Source organism: Podarcis bocagei (genome assembly GCF_964188305.1).
Source record: "Podarcis bocagei genome assembly, chromosome: 12".
Classification (NCBI taxonomy): domain Eukaryota; kingdom Metazoa; phylum Chordata; class Lepidosauria; order Squamata; family Lacertidae; genus Podarcis; species Podarcis bocagei.
This window is the reverse complement of record NC_138137.1, coordinates 34,324,110-34,344,694: the sequence shown is the minus strand read 5'-3', so window position 1 is coordinate 34,344,694 and position 20,585 is coordinate 34,324,110. Positions and strand designations below refer to the sequence as shown.

Here is a 20,585-nt window from a genome sequence, read left to right as displayed (position 1 = left end):
AGTCGCAGCCCGCAGGCCCCTCTGGAGGCTGCAAGCCTAGCAATACTGTATGCATGGAGTAAAATGTACAGCCAGATGAATGATTTGGAAGCTGCAAACTGCAAATTGGCAGGGGACAAGGATGTCTGCAGAGATGAGTAAAATAAGTAGGGCCTATCAAAGGCAGCCTTTGCTGCCTGAGCCAAATGAAAAGATGATGTCTCTCTGCCCCCTCCCCCTTTCCATATGGGAAAAAGCAAAACTGATCAGACTGACAGTTTGAATCTTACTTCAAAACTGACAACAGAAGTGTTTTTCTGCCGCCTCTGAGGACAACAGGCCAGCTTAGGGCACCTACAGTAGGCCACAATCCCTCTAACATCTTGGGCACATCCACACCATAACTTTAAATCTCTGTGATACCACTTTAAATAGTCAGGGCTTCCTCCAAAGAATTCTGTAGGTTCTTAAGGGTGCTGAGAGTTGTTGGGGGCCCCCAGTTTCCCCACAGAACTACAGTTCTCTGAGTTCCCTGTGAATTGGATCTCTGTGAGGGGAATAAAGGGAAAGGGAAAGGGACCCATGATCATTAGGTCCAGTTGTGGCCGACTCTGGGGTTGCGACGCTCATCTCGCTTTATTGGCCGAGGGAGCCGGTGTACAGCTTCCAGGTCATGTGGCCAGCATGACTAAGCCGCTTCTGGCGAACCAGAGCAGCGCACGGAAACGCCGTTTACCTTCCCGCCGGAGCGGTACCTATTTATCTACTTGCACTTTGACATGCTTTCGAACTGCTAGGTTGGCAGGAGCAGGGACTGAGTAATGGGAGCTCACCCCGTGGCGGGGTTTCGAACCGCCGACCTTCTGATCGGCAAGTCCTAGGCTCTGCGGTTTAACCCACAGTGCCACCCGCGTCCGTGTGAGGGGAATAGGGGTCTCCTAACAACTCTCAGCACCCTTAAAAAACTACAGCTCCCAGAAATGTTTGAGAGGAGTCAAACATTTATTTAAATGTATGGTGTGTGTGCGTGCCTGCTCACCACCATATTATATTGGCCGTCCAAATCAGTATGAATGTTCATTGCAATATAACCAGTGCTTTTCTTCTAGGGAAAAAAGTGTTGGTACTGTGTACCCTTGAGTACCCCCAGAAAAAAGCACTGCATTCATCCCATAAACAAATCATAATGAATGCTCAGTAAACACTGGGTGTAGTATAAACACTGTGAAAGCTTTGCACACTCAAATTGGGATGAATGCTGAACAAACAGGTGGTTCTGGAGGAGTCCGTAGTGTATTATGTATACCCGACTGCTACTGTTTGTAACTCTTTGATGTAACTGGATATTGGAAAACTGGAACATATAAAAGGAGTATGAGATATATCATGATGATGTTTTTCAGGGTATGTGGAATGACCCAAAGAAGATCAGAACAAGCTCAATGAGAAGCACAAACCATTTTAACCAGCAGTGAGTAAGCACATGGAATTCACACATTTTTGAAAAGAAAACTGTAGTCTGGGTAGGCTTGAGAGTGTCTAGGGAAATTGATTTTAAAACCAGATGTGGCTGAAGTACTAAGTATGAACAGTGAGCTCATATTACGTTGCTAGGTCAGGAGTGGGGTGTCAAGCATGAGGGAAGCCTTTCTAACTGGCTCTCCTCTCTTCAGATCATGTCCCTCACAGGCCTTCCTTGAATGCTTTTGTCAGCCTGGAATGTGTCCTTAAAATATAGCTGTCAAGCATCCCTTATTTGGCGGGACAGTCCCTTATCCCAGCGCCATGTCCCGCTGCTGTCCCTTATTGATGATGTCCCTTAAATTTCCCGGGTTTCAAAGGAAGCAGCTCCTCTCCTTCCCTCCCTGCCAGCCAGGGAGGAGGGAGGCTCCAACTGTGTTGCTTGGCTGTGTTGCTCACCCAATAAGGAGTCTAAGAACGACTGGGGGGGTGGAGCTCGCATGCCTTGTGCCGATCAAATCGGCCGTGTTGCCTGGGGACTCGCCTTTGCTCAGCGCTTCCCAGCGGAGAGGTGACGGTGGTTTTCCTTGCTGCATCCCCTTTGCTGGGTTGCTGCGCTATGGGAACCACTGCTTGAGGCTTCGTTTGGCTGCTGGTTGACTAAAATCCCTTATTTTGGCTGCTGATGCCTTATTTTCAAGGCTGCTGGTCCCTTATTTTCAAATCTGTAAGTTGACAGCTACGCCTTAAAATGTGATAATACATATTGCTTTCCTGAATGGAAGGTGAATGTGTGTGTGTGTGTTCAAACTTCTGGCCTTTACAGGGGTGGAACGTAGTCTACTGTACAAAGGAAAGAGTCATATCCACTGCTGTACCCATTTTTGTCTCTGGTTTTTCCTTCCACTGGCATGTGGCCTCCAGAAAGTTGCTTATGAGGCATGCAGGCCTCAGGCTGAAAAAGGCTCCCTCCTGCTGAAAGTCATGCAGCTTTCAGTTACCGTATTTTTCGCTCTATAACACGCACCTGACCATAACACGCACGTAGTTTTTAAAGGAGGAAAACAAGAAAAAAATATTCTAAATGAAACAGTAGATGTATGATTTTTGTGGTTCATGCTGTGGCCACAGACATGTGATCTGATGGTGAGTTTGGGGTGACCCAGTGCAAAAATCCTGAGGATCCATGTGGATCCGTGCTTTGTAACCACGTTTTAAGTGGGGAGGGAAGGAAAAGCACTCAAGGGATAAGGAGCACGCGTGGGGTGGGTGGAGAAGCAGCTTTTCTGCGAGCTGAGCAGGGAGGGAAAGAGCACTGTTGCTTTAAAGGTATACTTAAGGTATTTGCCCTGTGCCTGGGGTTTTTTCCATTTAACAGTTTGCAGCCTTTTTCTTCGCTCCTTGTTTTGAGGCAGAATAGATTTGAGCAAGTGAGGAGGACTTGGATTGCAGGGGATTTGCTATTAGCTGTGTAAAAGCCCTCCTCCTTGCAGCCTTCTACTTTGTTTGTACAGGTGGCTACTGGTATCAGGTTCAGTTTGAGTGATAAGCAGCCACCAGCAGCAATACAATGGAGCACAAAAAGCAGTAGGGGCACTAGGACCCAGACAATGCTCAAATCTATCCTGCCTGAAAACAGCTGAGAAGCGGGGGGGGGGGGATAGCCTTTTCTTTTACTTCCTGGTTTTCACTGCGCTCGTGGCTCAGAGCTCCAGGTTGGTTTTGGGTTTTTTTTGCTGCTGGTTGCTTAAACTTTATCCTTCCTGATCCAAGCCCTCCTGTCCCTCTGCAGCCTCATTGCTCCATTTAGAGAGCGCTGGGACCTTTGCTAGCTGAGGCTGCAGCAGCTGTTGCCGGCTACTTTAAAAGCGCCTGCTGGCTTTGAACTGCCTGCCTTCTCCCGGCTTGCTATGGCTCCCGTCTGTCCCTCCTCGCGTGTAAGTGGCTGCTGCCCGCTTTGCTGCCATGGCTCTCCTTCCCTCCCTCCTCCTTAGCTCCTCCCCCTCCTCCTGGCTGTAAAGCAAGCAAAGCTAGAGCCGTGCAAAGCCCTGCAAGCAGCTCCTTTGCTTGATTGACGGCAGCCATGGCTCCGGTCGAGTGCATTCGCTCCGTAACACGCACAGGCATTTTCCCTTACTTTCTAGGAGCAAAAAACTGCGTGTTATGGAGCGAAAATTACGGTAGTTAAACATTTAACTGTGTGGGATGAAATCGTACATGGGAGTTTTACATACAGTGCCTTGGCTAGGATAGTCTAGTTATTCGTGTCAATTGCTACAGTTCCATTGACTCATATCTAATGGTTTTCATTAGCTGCAGCAGCACAGAGACGTGAGCTGTTGCACATGGAATAAGCTTGGCACATGAAAACAACTGTCAGGCTCTGCCTGCTTGCGATTGAAAAGCGTTAGCTGGCAATTATTTTTCCACACGTTGCACCAAGGATCACAAGTTTAACCTTTCCATCTTTAAGATTTTTCTCAGGAGGCTGTGAATATCTCTCACAAGGAGACACATGCCGGCTCTGTGACCTCCCCATTGTATCCCATGCACTGCTGAGGCTCATAGGGTCACTCACTTCATTTGTTTGCACAAGATGAGCACCAGGCTCACAATTTTTAAACTGGTGCTCACCCTTGTTCAGATCATATTCTAAAATTATCTAGGTGAGGGCCAGGGAACCTGTGGTTCTCCAGATGTTTTCAAGTGGAGGTAGGATGGCCATCTGTCATGGATGCTTCAGTTGAGATTCCTGCATTGCAGGGGAAGGACTAGGTGATACTCTGGGGTCACTTGCAACTCTACAATTCTATTTTGGTGGACTATGGCTCCCATCATCCCTGACCATCAGGCATGCTGGCTGAGGCTGATGGGAGTTGGAGTCCGGCAAGTTCACCATACTTGCATCTAGATTCTGGTGTCCCCCCCCCCCCAGCTGTCAGGAAATTTCTCTGATTTATTTTAAGAGATACCATGTTGAAGACCACATTTATATTACATTGCTTTTAGTTTAGAAAGATTGCACTAAAGTTGATAGGGAGCATCTACTAGTGAAAAATAACAATAATAATAAATCACAGGAACCAGATGATGTTAATCTGTTTTTTTTTTAAACACCATAACATTGTACACCAAGGCTTTTATAAATTCACAGGTATTTCAGATTTTAAAACAGCATCCCTTACAAAAAGATGTCTCTCAGAATATGATGAGTCTCTGCTGCATTGCAGAGTTACAGGAAATTATTCAGGGCATCAAGTTCAAAGTACACTTAATATTTGTTTGAGAATGACCCAAAAACTCCCAATTTGACACTTGCTAGTTTAACACCCCCCCCTTAATTTACAATGATTAGTATCTTGGTAAAGAATATCACAAAAATAAAGACAAAACCATTTAACAGCAAATCTCACCATAATATGTTCCCCCAACCATTCGCCTATACAAGGATACACATAATGAATCAGTATTTTGGTAGGCATGAACTCTTGCAACTAAGCCTAAACCATGAAAATGGTACTTTTGAAATACAGACTTTTATATCCAGATGCCAATATTTACTTCTAGCTCCGTGGCTTTCATTTATGGTTCAACAATTAGGTTGCCAGCATTTTAACCAGCGGCTTGATCTACAAGCATTAGCCAGTGATAATGTTCACCTCAGTGCTGAGAAAGGGGTCATTTGCTGATTTCAGCAAATCATGCCACTAATAAAGAAACGGGAGTAGGCTAGTCAAAGCTTTTGTGGTAAGCTGGCAATCCTATCAATAAACGCAGAATGCTTTGTAAGTCATAGTTAAGAGAACATAGCAAGAGCCTGGTGGATCAGGCCAGTGGCCCATTTAGTCCAGCATCCTTTTCCCACAGGTGCCTGTGGGAAGCCCATAAGCAGGATCCAAGAACAACGGCCCTCTCTCCTTCTGTTACAAAAACCTTTATGTACAATGATACCTAAGGCTTACTCTAATGACAAGAAATCAGTGAAACGGCTTTAGGTATCCGTCACTGACTAGTTTCTAGTGACAATGTCAAACCAAAACACAGAAAATAAATCAAGCTCTTTTCTTCTAATTTTAATTTCCAGCACGATCCTCTTCCACTCTACTGTTCTACGTGTACATTTTGCTTTACCAAAACTTTCAAGTTTACATACATTAAAAACAAACAAAACAAACAAATGAGACCTAAAAAATACTACGTCCAATAAGCTTTCTCTCTTCAGTTGCAAAATGCAAATATACTATGCGGCTCACTCAGATTATGTACTTTATATCCTGTCTAACATTTAGTCCCTACAATCAGATTAGCAGCTTGCATATCTAAAACATTTTAAGGCAACCTATATTGTAAAAGCACAGACCTTCTACACTTGCAGCTACTGACACGTTCCCTAAAAAGGCTAGTAATATACTACACTTGTTTTTAACTCTGAGAAGCCAATAGTAGTATCCGTTTTAGTAAAGAAAAGCACACATCAATTAAAATAGCAATCATTTACATTGCAGATAAAATAACTTGGATATAAATGTCCATCTTTTCAACAAATGTTGACCCCAACAATTGGGTCCAAGTGCTGTTACTAACCATGTGTCCTCACTGCATCAGTCAGTTACGAACCAGGAACCTGAGACTGCAAATACTCCCTTGCAATTGTAAACACACTTATTCCCAAGTAAATCTCATTAGTTTCAATGGAAGATGTTGAAGAGCAACTATGCTTAGGGTCGAGACCCTGAAACTGTCGTCTTGAAATGACTTGCACTGCAATGATCCTGTAGAAAAGTCAGTTGACTTCAAGAAATGTAAATGAAACTACTCAGGGATAAATGGGTTGAGGATTGAGATTTTATTCTATTCCTGTAACAGCCCAAGCCAGCTGAGCCTGAGGAATTGACTTTAGTAGGATGATTTGTAGCCCCGTCACCAATATTTGCACTGGCATATCTGCCTGCCAAAAATGGATACAGCTGCATTTTGTACCATTTTGTATCACTTGGGATGCTCAATCAACAACATTTATTTGGGTAAGTAAGTTTTAGGATCACTCCATTAGTCTAACTGAAGCATGGGAACTCTACATGCACACAGACTCTTATCAGTTCACCTTAATAGGATAGCCCAGTGCTGCTCCCATCTATTCAAGTGAATGGGGAGATCCATTTACATGGGAGCTCTGCTTACACATCTGAGCACCCAGAGTTTAGAACCAGGGGACACAGTCCATAATCTAAATCTAAAGACCGGCGTGTGCAGAACCTTCCCGTTCTCTTCCATGAAGGGATCCATGCATGGACAGGAGATTCTTGTCGTGTACAGAGTGATCTCCTTGTGCTTAGATGTGAAACCCCATGACCATGAAGTTCTAGACTTCCATTAGAACCATTGGATTAAGGCTATTGCATAGAATTACGATTACGATGGAGCTGTACTTGGGACCACAGCTGAAACCAACTGAAGCATTTAGCTTAATTGCAGGCGACCAATTATACCGCTTTTGTATATTTGCATGTTCAGGCCCTAGGACTGAAGGAATATTAACTTGTGAGGAAATAAAAATACATGACTATATAATAATAATAAAAAAAAAAACTACTCAATGGCACATGTACAAATGAAAACGTGTTCTGATTCTAAGAGAATGCACCATATTCCCCACATTCTGGATTTCAAGTTATAAAACAGGTCTTTGAAGCGATGATTTTTACATATATATATAATATTATATGAATACTCAGGTTCTCAGGGCAAATTCTGCCCCAGGCACCAACCTTCTGTGTTTACACAGTGAACCCACAGACACACAGCCTTTCACACAACTCTCTTTAGCAGGAGGGGGGATATTATAACAGGGTCTAAACAGCAGGCGGCTGAGGTGGAATGCAGGTGTTCCCCACCATATACGCTATTCTGTCATCAATATGTGGCAAAAGCAAAGGTGTAATGGCTGAAGGGGAAGGCATTTTAGGTAGACCACTACAATATGGCACTGAGGGACACAGCATGAGATGCAGAGTCAAGGAGAACAGATTATTACTGATGGCTCTTCAGGAAGGCCACGCCAAATATGTGGAGAAAATGGGGACCTCAGTTGGTATTTGATCTTGCTAAGGTGAACACATCATTCAAAAATAAAAAGCAGTACTGAATCAGAAGAATAAAAAGTCGAAAAACTGTGACATTCCACATGTTGCTGGACAAATGCGAGTTGGAGCCTGACAACATCTGGAGAGCAACCCCTGTCCTAGTAGATCTAAAGAGCATGGGATAAATCATTATTATTTAAAAATGCAAGCCCCCCGCCATATAAATTCAGCCCTCCTGAATGGTACTATGGGATTACCAGTCAGTGGCAACAGGATTTGTAAGGAGGCCACTTTGCAGGGTGGCGAGTCAGGGCCTTGGCCTCTCTGCTGCTGACTCCACCGTCAAAGTGGGCCTCCAAGGCTTAGGCAGGGCTTTAAGTGCTTTCCTTTTTAGCTAGGAGAACAATTTGTTAGGAACTTACAAAGGTGCCTTATTCTGCTTCAGACCATTAGCCCATCTAGCCCAGGATGGTCTACTCTGGCAGGCAGCTGCTCTGCAGGTTCTTAGGCAGACTCTTTCTTGTTCAACCACCTACGGTTCTTTCAAATGAAGATACCTGAGACTGAATTTGAGACCTTCTGCATGCAACGTGTTGCCTCTACTGCTGCACCAATACTCATTTTGCTGTATATCAGAACCTACCAGGGTATACTGTTAGCATCTGGGCTCTGAACAAGGTGTGAAGGGGTGGGAGGCTGTGGCCCTCCAGATATTGTTGCACTTGAACTCCAATCAGTCCCAGCCAGCATGGCCAATAGTTAGGAAAGCAACATCTGGAGGGTGACAGGTTCCTTTCCCTCGCTCCAGGGAAAACAGGATTTCCTCCTGCAAATGCAAAAACCAGGTTAATGAGAGAACTGAACACCTTATGTGTTTCAGGTTTGACCTGAAATGGCTTTGGACAAGCTCATTCTAAAGTGCCTAATGAAAACGCTTGAAATGCTGAACAGCACCAGTCAAGACTATTCATTGGTACCTTCCATTAACTTATACATTGTGCTAGACACAGTGCAAGTAGGTTTAAAAACATAACCTACAGGTGAGCCTAATCATGCTTACTCCCAGGTGAGGGAGGGTTAGAACTGCAGCCTTGATCTAGGATGCCATTATGCTTTTACAGCGAGGAAAAACGAACCCCTCTGTATGAAAGTTTCAACACACAAGTTGTATTAATATGGCAGTGTCCCTGGGTTTTGATTCCATGTTGTGAAATACTTTTAAAGTTATCATGTCACACCGTGCAAGAAAGGTAAATTGCTATGGAATTACTTTTGTTACTAGATCCAGAGCTTATATAAAAAAATAGTTTGAACAAGTCATGCCCATGGATTCAGTCTTTTTACCATATGGTTTTTGCATTTATTGCCTTAGAAATACAGCTGCTCTGCAGGTTCTTAGGCAGACTCTTTCCTTGTTCAACCACCTACGATTCTTTCAAATGAAGATACCCAAGACTGAATTTGGGACCTTCTGCATGCAGTACAGAAATACAGTCTTTTTTACCTTAGCACCACAATTTCCCATAGCCTTAGCATCCATTAATCATTAGCTTTCAAAACTTACTAAAATCCTGCTCTACCCTAATGAAGGTTTACCCAAGGTTTTTGCTTACTTGGCTACTTTTAAGTTTTTATAAATGAGTTCCTCCAAAGTTCTATTTACATCAATGACCACAATCCGGGAGTTCTTGTATGCTTGCTTGGACATGCATGGCTCCCCTCACTCCTACTTTACCTCTTCTGCTAATTGTCAAGAATTAACTGAACTAATTTCCCAAAGTGTGCACTAGTGCCCCTTGTGGCGACCCATTGGAAGTGATAGAAATCATGTTTGGAGACAATAGCACGCCACTGCATGCAAGAGCTGTATGTATCGAGCTGACTGCTGGATAAATCCCCTAGAGGAAAAGCAACCCAAATGCATTGGGAACAAGTGATTAAGTAATAAATGCAGCTTGTCTGCACAATACCTTGTGTGTTTCTCATTATTGTACTTGGGGAAGAGCTACAGCTCAGTGATGGAGAGTCTGCTTTGTTCCAATCTCCAGCGTCTCCCAAGGATGGCTGGAACAGACCATTGTCTGAAATGCATAAAGGCACTGCTGAGTCAGTGTAGGCAATACAGAGCTGGATGCACCAATGGTCTGACTCAGAATAAGGCAGCTGTCCATGCTGGCGACCCTCCTTTCCTTGTTCTTGTGGTGCGTCAATTTTTCTCTTCCAAGGTTCCAGCATGGGTCCTTGCAGGCAGCCCATCAGTTCCTCCTGACCCTCATTGCTTTCAGTTGCTTCCTGGTCAGGGCTCTCTTTGATTTGACAACAACCAAATTCTGGCTCTGCTATGTGGCTTTGTAGCTCTCCTCCTAAGGCAATTTTTGTCACTATTCTTGGGTCTCTCTGCCTGCCAGTCTTCTAGCTTCCTCATCTGCCTGCCTTTCTTTTTACTTGTTGCTCCTACCCAATCTTGCCCAGTCTTCTTCAGGTGAACTGTTCCCCAAACTATGCTCAGCTATACCTCTGCTGTGCTACATTTCTATGGCTCTTGCTTTCTACATTCTGCCTAGGCCCTCCTATGGGATTTGCCCCAGTGCACCATCACAACTCTAGCCTCGGTCATGATGGGACTTCTGCTTTCATTTGCCCACATGCTTGGCTACCCATAGCTCAGTACTAACAGGACATGCACAATACTGTTTTTGCATAAACAGGTTATATAATTTCCCTGCACGACCTCCATGCACACAATATAAATACTAAGAGGCGTGGCTTTGTGCTAGTGTGAGGAACACTTTTTGAAACACCCTGATCCTAAGCACAGTACTTGGAGGGGTTTCAGTGGGTTGTAGTTGTGCTTAGGATTAAAGTGCTTGACCAAATTCAGTAGCAGGAATAGCAAGTGACCACTACAGAGCAAAATCTCAAAAAGTGAGGATTTACCTCTCCTGAAGTCATGACAAAGCCAGCAGTTCTCATTGATTCATAAAAGAGGACCTTTGCAATTGTCTGAACACCACTGGTTCAGAGCAAATGAATAAAAATAGCAAAAAGGTACATTGCTGGGAATTTGCAACTTAAGCATTCATGGACAAGAACCTGTAATCGTAGGGTACCCCAAGAACAGTCTTTCCCCTACATTTTGATAAAAATGGGTTGGACAGAAGTAGCCATTTTGCGAAGAGCCCTTTGCTGACAATGAAAGTTTGGAATGTTATATGCTAGGAAACTGCTGAACCTCACTGAACTGCTGATTCTCACTGAACCACACATTTGCAAGCATTTGTGGCAATGTGCTGAACAATATTATGAACAAGGGAAGTTGGCAACATTGGGCAGAATGCAGAGGGAACGAGCAACACAAGCACAGAGTTATGTGCTAAAATCTTATTATGACTAAGGTACTCACCCATTCTCTAGGTATACCTACTGTGGACAATGTCCACTGCCTTCCAAAGCTCTGGTCTCAACATTGTATCTCTACAGATATAGAATACCTGAAATTATGTCCCAATACCAGTCAATGAAATTGAGTGGGGTGGGATGGAACTAATTAACACCCTGTCCAAAAGCAGAATATGAGAGAACATCTGACAGAAAGTACTGGTAGAGAATTTCTAATCCACATATTGTACTAGCAAATCTCATCCAAACTTCAGTTCAAACAGAACTATACTAATTAGAAAGGTTTCACATAGCAGACACCGCAAAAGCACTGCATGCTTTTGTATTCACTTTCATTTAACACAGCAAACACAGTTAAAATGCCTGACCTTTTAAAGCATAATGTACATTTTATGACCGGTATGTATCTATATAGAAGTCCTGATAATGTTTGTAAGTTTGCAGGGAGACATTATCTTTTAACTAGAAAACTATCACAGCCTATCTAATTATTCCACCTTTTAAAATAGGCATTGTTTCTAGCAGCCAAGAGATTTGTCCTTTGTACAAATAAAACATTATTCTAAAACAAGTATCTCATATAAATATAGAAACGGAGCACAATACATTAGGCAACACGACAATAGATTTTGGCAAATGAAAATGCAGGTGGACAATCCAAACAAGGCTGATCTATGATACCAAACAAAGCAAGGGGCCAGTCTGTGACTTCTGCTAACCCAAGCAGCTGAACTAAATGATATGAGAGCTTCAGGGTATTACCTTCCAATGGGGCAGAGGATGTTGGTGTACAGTACAACATATCCTAGGGCTTTATGCCTCGGATTGCACACTGCACATGCTTAAGTAGTCAGAGCCTGTGTTGACCTATCCCACCTGCATGGCAAATGGCAAGAACCATGTAGCTGATGCAATATCCCACAAAATTCATTGAACGGTCTGGGTTCACAGGGATGTCCTATCCTGCAAAATATTTTTCTTTTCCCACAGAAGACTCCTCCTGAACACCCGGTTTGGTGCTATAGATCCCAATCCAGAGAGCTGTGTTTGGTGGGCTTGGCGTGTACAGCAAGGGCTGATTCCTTTGCATCTCATCACAACTGCCTGAAAAACTGATCCTCAGACACCAGGGAACCTTCCAGTGCAGCATAAGGAACTGCTGCCAGAAGTGGAAAAAGCAAGGAGTCCCACTGGTCACCCCAAGCCCTTGTGCGTTCTAGAGGGGCTCTCTGGATTGGGGCCGAAGATTTTAACTGGAGGCAGGAGAGCTTCCTATGCAGAGGTGCCCTAAGCATTTATAGTTCCATTCCTGTGCTGAATGAACAGATATTCACAAAGATACATATCCTACAGCTTACGGAGGTCCATAACTTACATTTTGTGGCACCTGGTGTCGGGGGGTGGGGAACACACTTTAAAAGGGGATAGTCAAAACAAAAATATAAGCACCTGAATGACAGGATTAATATGCCAGTAACCGGGGGTACACTGGGAAGTATGGAAAGGTTCCTTCTCTAATCAGGGACCCAGGAAACAGCTTTATACCAGGTCAGGCTATTTGTCTATTTAGCCTGCTCCCATCTATGTTGGCTGGCAGTGTTCTCCATAGTTGCCAGAGACTGAACCAGAGACTCTCCATACGGAAAGATCGTGCTCTGAGCTGTGGTGTCTCTCCAATCCTCTCTTGGGCAGCTTGGTTACACCTCAAACATGGCAGCAATTTGGGTAGACTAGAAAGAGACTGAGGTTTGCGACTGGTCACGCAAGGTGCTTTTGCATCTATGAACTGTGAGATGTTGGGACTTGGCATGACCTAAAGTCATGACGTCGCTATGCCCCGTGACTACCATAAATCAACTATCAGCATGTTAAGTTTTAGTCACATGCTGTTATGGATACTATGACAAATGGATGATTTCAGCTTCTGGAAATTAACTTTTAGATGTGTTGTTAAGTGGCAGAAAACTTCCATAGCATAGCATTCTTATTTTTTTACAGTGCACCCCCAATAGTCCTTCCCAGATGCAGGTGTACTTCGATTATGGAAAAATTACAGGTCCTGGAAAGTGCTAATTTGGGCTGTATGTATCTTCTTTCAGAGATAAGAAAAACAGTATCATAGAGATAGTGGCAATCATGGCTACATACATTGATTGATTTTTGTAAAAGGTGTTTTGATCATAGACCTTTGGCTTATAGGAACATAAAAAAGGGATGCTTCCTTCAAAATTCAGGAAATGTGCACCACCTAGTGGCAGCACTCAGAATAATTTCACACTTCGCCAATTGCATCAGATGGGCATATGAAAGCATAGTTTGGTCCTGTGAGCTTAATTTTTTATAGTTCTGAATGCCATCTGTATGGGGCAGGGAGTGATCAGGCCTACAGTGGGGTTTTTTTTACTTCTTTACTCTTGCAATGTGATATTGAGTAAAATCAAAACCCCACCACACAGTTGTTGTTTGTGCCAATAGCACCTTCCCTTGTGCCCGAAAAAGCAACGGGGGCTGGAAGGCAATTTTAGTCAGGATCACACCATGGGATTTTGGTGGTAGAAAAGGGTCATCCCCTTCCCTTGCTCTGACTTAAAGACTAGGAAAATTAAGCATGCAAAGTGAAGCTACACACTGCACCTAAAGCAAACCTTTTGTGCCATGCGATGCTCAGGGCACACCCAAAAGAAAGCTTTCGCTACACTTCAGTTGAGGCTTTAGGGCAAAGGATGAGCAGCAGCACCTGGGGGGAAAGTCCACTGTGTTGGAGAACTTTTGCACACCAACATCCTTCCATTTCCCTGCTGCTGCATGGAGAATGCACCAGAAAATGTTGGAGGAATCTCCTACAAGTGAACATGCAAGGACAGAAGAGAGTGGCTGATACAGTTCAGGGCCAAATTACAAGTGACCTTACCAGCATAGTTCTGCCCTTGAGTATAGGTCCTCATTTCCAGGGCTGGCCTCCCTATTCTGATTGGCAACCAAGCATGGGGCTAGTGGGCTTTAACCCTATGTGCTCTCATTCTACTCTGGATCGGGCTTCCCTGCACTTGTAATTTGCATTGCAAAGAAAGGTCCCATTTTAACAGATTTTTTGGGGGGGAGAGCCCCAATCCTGTTTGGTAATGCAAAGGGTTAAGGCCACCTGTCCCCATGCTGGAGGGGTCTAATACTGGTCAGCCTGTCCCCTGGGAGAAAACTGCACCCAAGGACAGAACTACTCAATTGTCCCATAGATTTCGGCCCCCAGTAAATTGAAACGACAAAAACAAAAACAAAAGGATGGGTTGGCACAGCAATAATTATTGTATGTGTTAACAGTACTAGCCATCAGTTATTTCCAACAGCACCTATCCCTCTGGTTGTTGCTGTTGTTACAGCTGTAACACATTTGGGCAGTATTTCCCTAGAGTTACATCTGGATCACTACAGTAGAACCAGGCTAGGAGTACATCTTTCTCTCGTGGATTAAAAATATTTCATCAAAACCATACTACAAAAATAAATTTTCTTTTTAAAATTCTATTTTTTTTTAAAAAAACCAAAAACCCTTAAAACTAAAATATTTACAAAATTTAATGTAACATTTAAAGTATTTGTGATAAGGCAGCTAGGTGAATTACTGAATAAAGCTGGCTGGCATGTTTGGCAGAGAAAGCATAGCAAAGCGATCAATCTAAACGGTGATTCAGAAGGGCTCCTCCTGCTTCACGGTGTAGAAAAATAAAATATCCTAAATTACATGAAATGTAAAGGATCTGAGGTTGATATGCAGGGACAATTCGTGCACTCCAGTGCCTGAGGTTTATTGTGGGTAAGGCGTTCAGTGTTTGTATGTTAAGCAATGCTGTAGCGAGCACTTGCCTCCTAACAACACAATCCTATGCATGCTTCCTCGGAAGTCAGTCCCATTGTGCTCAATGTAGCTTACTCCCAGGAAAAAGCACACAGGATTGCATCCTTGCACTATAACCCTATACCTGTCAGTTCAAAAGTAAGTCCCACTGAGTTCAATGAATCTTACTTCCAGGTAAGTGACAATAGGATTGTGAAGTCAGATTTGTTCTCCGAAGACAGGGAAAACATTTCAGCACGTGCTTTTCATTGTTCACTGAAAATAATATGGAGGTAATACTAAAGGAACACTTGGTTTTTCATATACCCATTTAAACACGTTAACTGGGCATAATAGATGTCGGAAATGTATCACTGCTGAAGATGTACAGCAGTATCATGAAAGGATGAATAAAGAGGTTACACTTTGCGATGACTGACATAATATCAGCAGACTAGAGAAGTGATCCTTACATTCTTTTTTTTTAAAAAAACTTCACCTTTTCCCTTTTCCATATGTGCACAATCTTGTTAATAATACCCTTGTGCATTAAGCTAGAGACACAAGTTATTATGAGTAGCAACAAAATGCTGTAATTATCATCTCATGTTTCCTATCAGGGAAGGACATTCCTGTGTGATTACAATAGCCAGATGTGTTTGTACACATTTCTCTTAACTGCAGGCTGTATAGAGGTTCAGTATTTTCAATGTCATTCTTTTAAATATTGCTTTTAAGGAAGTAATTTTCTGAAATCATTTTTTTAAGCAAAGCAAACAGACTATCACCGTTAACTCCAAAGGAGTACCGAATCAGACTTCAGCACCTAGACACCGAGGTTAAGTCAGGTTTTGGTAGTGAGACTGGATTTCTCTAATCCACGACGGCACCATTCAATGTAAGGAAGAAGAAAATGGCAGCAAAAAACTGGTCAGCAGCTTCTCTTCACCTGGTGATCCTCAGGTCAACTAAACAAACATCAAGCCACAGAGGGAGTCATTGGAAACCTTGACTCTTGCATTTGCTTTGATGAAGGCAACTTGGTCATTTTCCGAGGAGAAGCAGGTCATCATCCTGAAGAAGCACTCAGACCATAAAGCCTCTGGGGAATAACCTTCAGTCAGACAGCTATGGTTTTTTTACCCTCAATGGTGACCTTATCATCTACATTTTGTTCATCTGTAAGTTGGACCTCAAGCAGCCTTATGGTGTAGTCATCTCAGTGGAGTTTTGAAGGGATGACAAATCAGAGTCTGTATTCTCCTTGCATTTCTCCAGATCATGAAAATAAGGGTGAGATAAGGCATCGTAAGCTGATATTCTCTTTGTGGGGTTGAATGCCAAACATTTCTGTATGTAAGGAAAATGAGACAATTATAAATTAGAAGGCACTGTGGAGTCTGAGACAACAGCAAGGCTCATCTTATGATACTGTCCCTTAAAAGCTTAGCAAAGAATGGCAGCAGTTCCTTTATTCCGATTAAAGGAAAATAATGGGAAAACTGAGGTTTTGTGTCCTTGCTTCCAGCCCAGCCACAATACACCATGAGGGAGAGAAAAAACCCTATAATTATTAATATCCAAAACGAGCAGAAAAGATTTTGACACACTTCATTTATGGATATTTTCTAAAAGATATAATCAGAGGTTCTGACATTTTCACCCATCATCACTACTCCTATTAATTTCACATACAGTGGTACCTCGGGTTAAAGACGCTTCAGGTTACAGACTCCGCTAACCCAGAAATAGTACCTCAGGTTAAGAACTTTGCTTCAGGATGAGAACAGAAATCGTGCTCTGGTGGCGTGGTGACAGCTGGAGGCCCCATTAGCTAAAGTGGTACCGTAGGTTAAGAACAGTTTCAGGTTAAGAATGGACCTCCAGAATGAATTAAGTTCTTAACCCTAGGTATAAAGCATATTGCTTTTTGTTTGGGTCACGTGATACTGGCAGCAGCTAGTTTCTAAAGCTTCAGTGGAGCAGACACTTACAAGCAGCAAGTCTTTGCCTAGTTCATCAATATCTGTTACGAAAAGCTCAATGGGCTGCGGATCTCTAGCAGGAAAAGCATTCCTTGGGAGGGCAACGTCACTGGGCCAGTCCTCTTCTTTGGGAAGCCCAATTGCACTGCAAGGAAGAAAGGAAGAAAGAATCAGGCATTTAACTCCAAGAAAAGCACCACTACTTACTGCTTCATTCACACCCCTGCGCTTCTGATGACATATCTCACCCACTTGAAAAATGCACTTTGTGCCACACCCTGGCACTATCCCTCTAAAGCACACTTCCCCCAAACTGGTGCCATCGCTGATGCAGCTGATGCTAATCATGTGAGATCTTGCACACTCAGCAAGACCTCACACGATTTCAGCTGACGCCGGCACCGCTTCTGTGCTGGAGCAGGTGGGGTGTCCGCAGGGCTGTCGCCTTGGGGGCTTCTGCTGCCTGAAGCAGCTGATTCAGTCTGCCTAGTGGCTGAGCCAACCATGCCCCACCCCAAATCCTCCACCCCTCCACTCCCAAAGTTAAAAAAGCAAAAGCCAATTAGAATTCAATGGGGATCACTCCAAGGCTAGTGGGTTAGGACTGCAACCAGAAAAACCTCAATGTATCAGGATATATCAGAGTTTACTTATTATCACTGTTCTTATTTTTCAGTGGCATTGCAGCTTATGGCCACATAAGGGGAAGTGTACAGGTGTCTGTACCCAAAGAGATTAGAATCCAAAACAGACAATGTTGAAAAACAACTGAGAGAGAGAAGAATGGGAGATCCCTGCCTGGGAATGTAGGCAAATGAAGCTATACATACTGTACCTAAAAGCTTGTTTGCAGCTGGGAATTAAGTGGACAAGGCAGAAGGTTTAAAAAACAGGGCTGCAGGCAGAAAGCAAGGGAAGCAGGGGTCCCTGATGGACGCCTCATTGAGATATTCAGCTGTCATTTCATACCAGATTATAAGCAAAACTGGCATTTGCAACTGAGTTTAGTATTCCTTTGAGGCACAAAGCCACGTGGAAGGCCGGGAAACAAGAAGGAAATGTTTGTGTTGCGCCACAAGGTGGCAGCACTGCTCTAAGTTTCCCAGGAACTGTTCTTTTAGTGAGCATGTTTAGTGAAGCTCTTACTGTATCTCAAGGTGGAGGATTCTGCAGGTGTCAGGAGTGCTGATTTTGGCTACCCAATAACCACAAGGCACAGGATAACCTTGCAGATCCCTCCTAGTGCTGAAGACCACCCATGAGCAGGTTGATTTTGTTGTGACCGTTGTGCAAACTCATGAGTCCTGTATGCATGGTTTACTAGCAAATTAAACGTACAGTCAGAAATAAAAATATATAGCTTTCAACTTCCTCTGTTGCAACTGTCTTTATCATAGCGGCTTTATTTATGTCAGTTTTTTTAAAAAATCCAAACCTACACTAATGCAGAATTTCCCCCGTGATATTTAAAATGGCTCCACAATGTAATATAAAAACACATAACATCAACTGAATGTCCTTATAACAGGATTAGCTGAGAGGCAAAAGAAGCACAGGAAAAAACCAGAGAATACAAAACACCCTAGATGCTGGTATCTTATTAAAGCCCAGCCCGGAGGAGAGAGGCTGCCTGGGAGGCCCAGGTGAACTGCTGGGAGGTTTTGAACAGGATATAAGTGAAAATAACTAAAAATGAAATCAATAGGAAATGAAATAAAGCTATAACCACAATTAATGAGAGAGGAAAGGTTGTATTCAATGCATTTTCCCCACCAGAAATGTCACAAATAGTTTGCAATAGTCCTACTCAGAGTAGATCCTTTAAAATCCATAGGCACAGCTAACAGGGTCATTAATTCCAGTAGGTATTTCATTATTTTATTTATTGAATTTATATACCACCCTATACCCGCAGGTGTCAGGGCAGTTTACAGAAAAAAATATTCTCTGAATAAAACTTAATTGAATACAACCCTAATACTTTATCAGTTTATTATTTTAATTTACAGTAGAGGTTGAGCAGGTTTAGAATATAAAGGCTTAAGTATTTGCATATACATTAACTGTGGACGCCTAGTGATGCCATTATTTATTATTTGTTTTCTTCTTCCCTCTCCATTCTTCTTTTGTATTGTATTTCACATTCCTATTAAGATTTGAGTTTTTGGACGGGGACTGTCCTATCTTTCATTCATTCTTTCATTCTTTCATTCTTTCATTCATTCTCTCTCTCTCTCTCTCTCTCTCTCTCTCTCTCTCTCTCACACACACACACACACACACACACACACACACATACAGTAAGTGCCTAATAATAAGAATACTTATTATTAATAGCATGTATTCATCATGTATTTTTTTAGGTGACTGACGGTGAGTTACTTCAGCTTCCCACAACTGCTGTTTTTCATTATCACACTCCCAGGACTGACATACATGATGGCAGCTACATGCATGTATCCCCGAAGTGTGGGGCAATACAAGATTATGCAGTCAACATATAGATAGCATGCTGTAAAGCTTCTTAGAGATACACAAAACACATGACCTAACCGCAATTCATGTAAATATGTATGAATCAACACCTTGAGAACTAGTTACAAATAAATAAAAAATATAGCAGTAAATAGTGATGGCCAGTGATGTGGGCAGGACACCTTTCCAGTGCTTATTTCTCCACAGAAAAATTCCATGTTTCATAAGTTCATTAGTCACAATGAATGGCTGTCAAATGCAAATACAGTATAAAGTGAGGTTGGCCATTTCTAATTATTTTGCTACACTTACTAAATGCAAGTAACGTCAACATACTAAATCAGAATGCACTCTAGGGGATCTGATAATTTTTTCTGATGCAAACTGAACATTTTCCCATGCAAATTTCCCTATACAAATTATCCTAATGTGTATTCTAATTTCCCACTCAAATTTTCCCAGAAAACCAACATCACTGATGATGTCAACACCGATTGCAATGGAAATTGCTTCCACTTGAATGTGCTCAGGACCGCAGCCCTGGTATTTTTACAATGCTTCTCCTAGGTGCTCAACGCATTTGGTTGTTCAGCTGCCCTTCTGCCCATGTATGAGAAAAATAAACAAAAGGTATGGGAAAGCAGCAGATGGGTGGAGGGGTGGCCCTTCATCACAGCCGGAAGTTGGGTCAGATAGCCTTTTGGTCCAGCCCAGCCCTAGGATTCTATAATCCCAAATGAACTTTACAATTACCCTGGGAATTACAGCGACCACTCCTACTTGCTACCTCTTGAACTACTTGGTGCACTTCCCTTGGTTCTATAAGCTACATCACAAAAAGAGCAATGAGAGGCGAGGCAGAAATGGCTCTCGCTTAAAACGTTGCAGGAAACTGTAGGGCAAGGAGTTGAAACAGCACAGAAAGAATTACACAACAGTTTGTCTCGAGGAGGTGGATATATACAACCAAAATGGAAGCTCTGTTTCCTCTCACATATCTCATTGCAAAGAGAAAGGAGCTGCTTCTTACCTTATGCTTTGCTTTATCTCTTTTTATGCATTGCACCTGTGTAAGCTTAGTATTTCCATGGATAACATACTCCAGGGATGGGCAGGCTTTAGACTTGCAGAATATACTCCCCCCCCCCCCCAGAATCCCAACCAGACTCGAGTGCTAAAAGCACTTAGAATTAAATTATTCGGAGTCCAGAAATTTGTTTTGAGCACCAGAACTGAACCAAGGGCACAGTCCTTCTGTACAGAATTCTATTCCTGCCCCCCCCCTTTAGAAAGCTGGGAGTACTAATTTTGTTGTCGCCATTACTATTTACTTATTTAAAAGGTTTCTGCACTGCCCTTGATTAAAATGAT

The 20,585-nt window shown here is 42.9% G+C and overlaps 1 protein-coding gene across 4 annotated transcripts in view; it reads right to left on the bottom strand.

Annotated features, from left to right (window-relative positions):
* Positions 1-14,206: 14,206 nt before the first annotated feature.
* Positions 14,207-20,585, bottom strand: part of CDK6 (cyclin dependent kinase 6) — a 98,318-nt gene continuing 91,939 nt past the window's right edge. For all 4 annotated transcript variants that reach the window (XM_081164029.1, XM_081164031.1, XM_081164030.1 and 1 more), the window contains exons 7-8: positions 16,749-16,884; positions 14,207-16,104 (exon numbers count right to left, since the gene is read on the bottom strand). In XM_081164029.1, the coding sequence (XP_081020155.1) occupies positions 15,958-16,104; positions 16,749-16,884 (283 nt within the window). In that variant the 3' untranslated portion in view covers positions 14,207-15,957. The remainder of the gene's footprint in view (positions 16,105-16,748; positions 16,885-20,585) is intronic.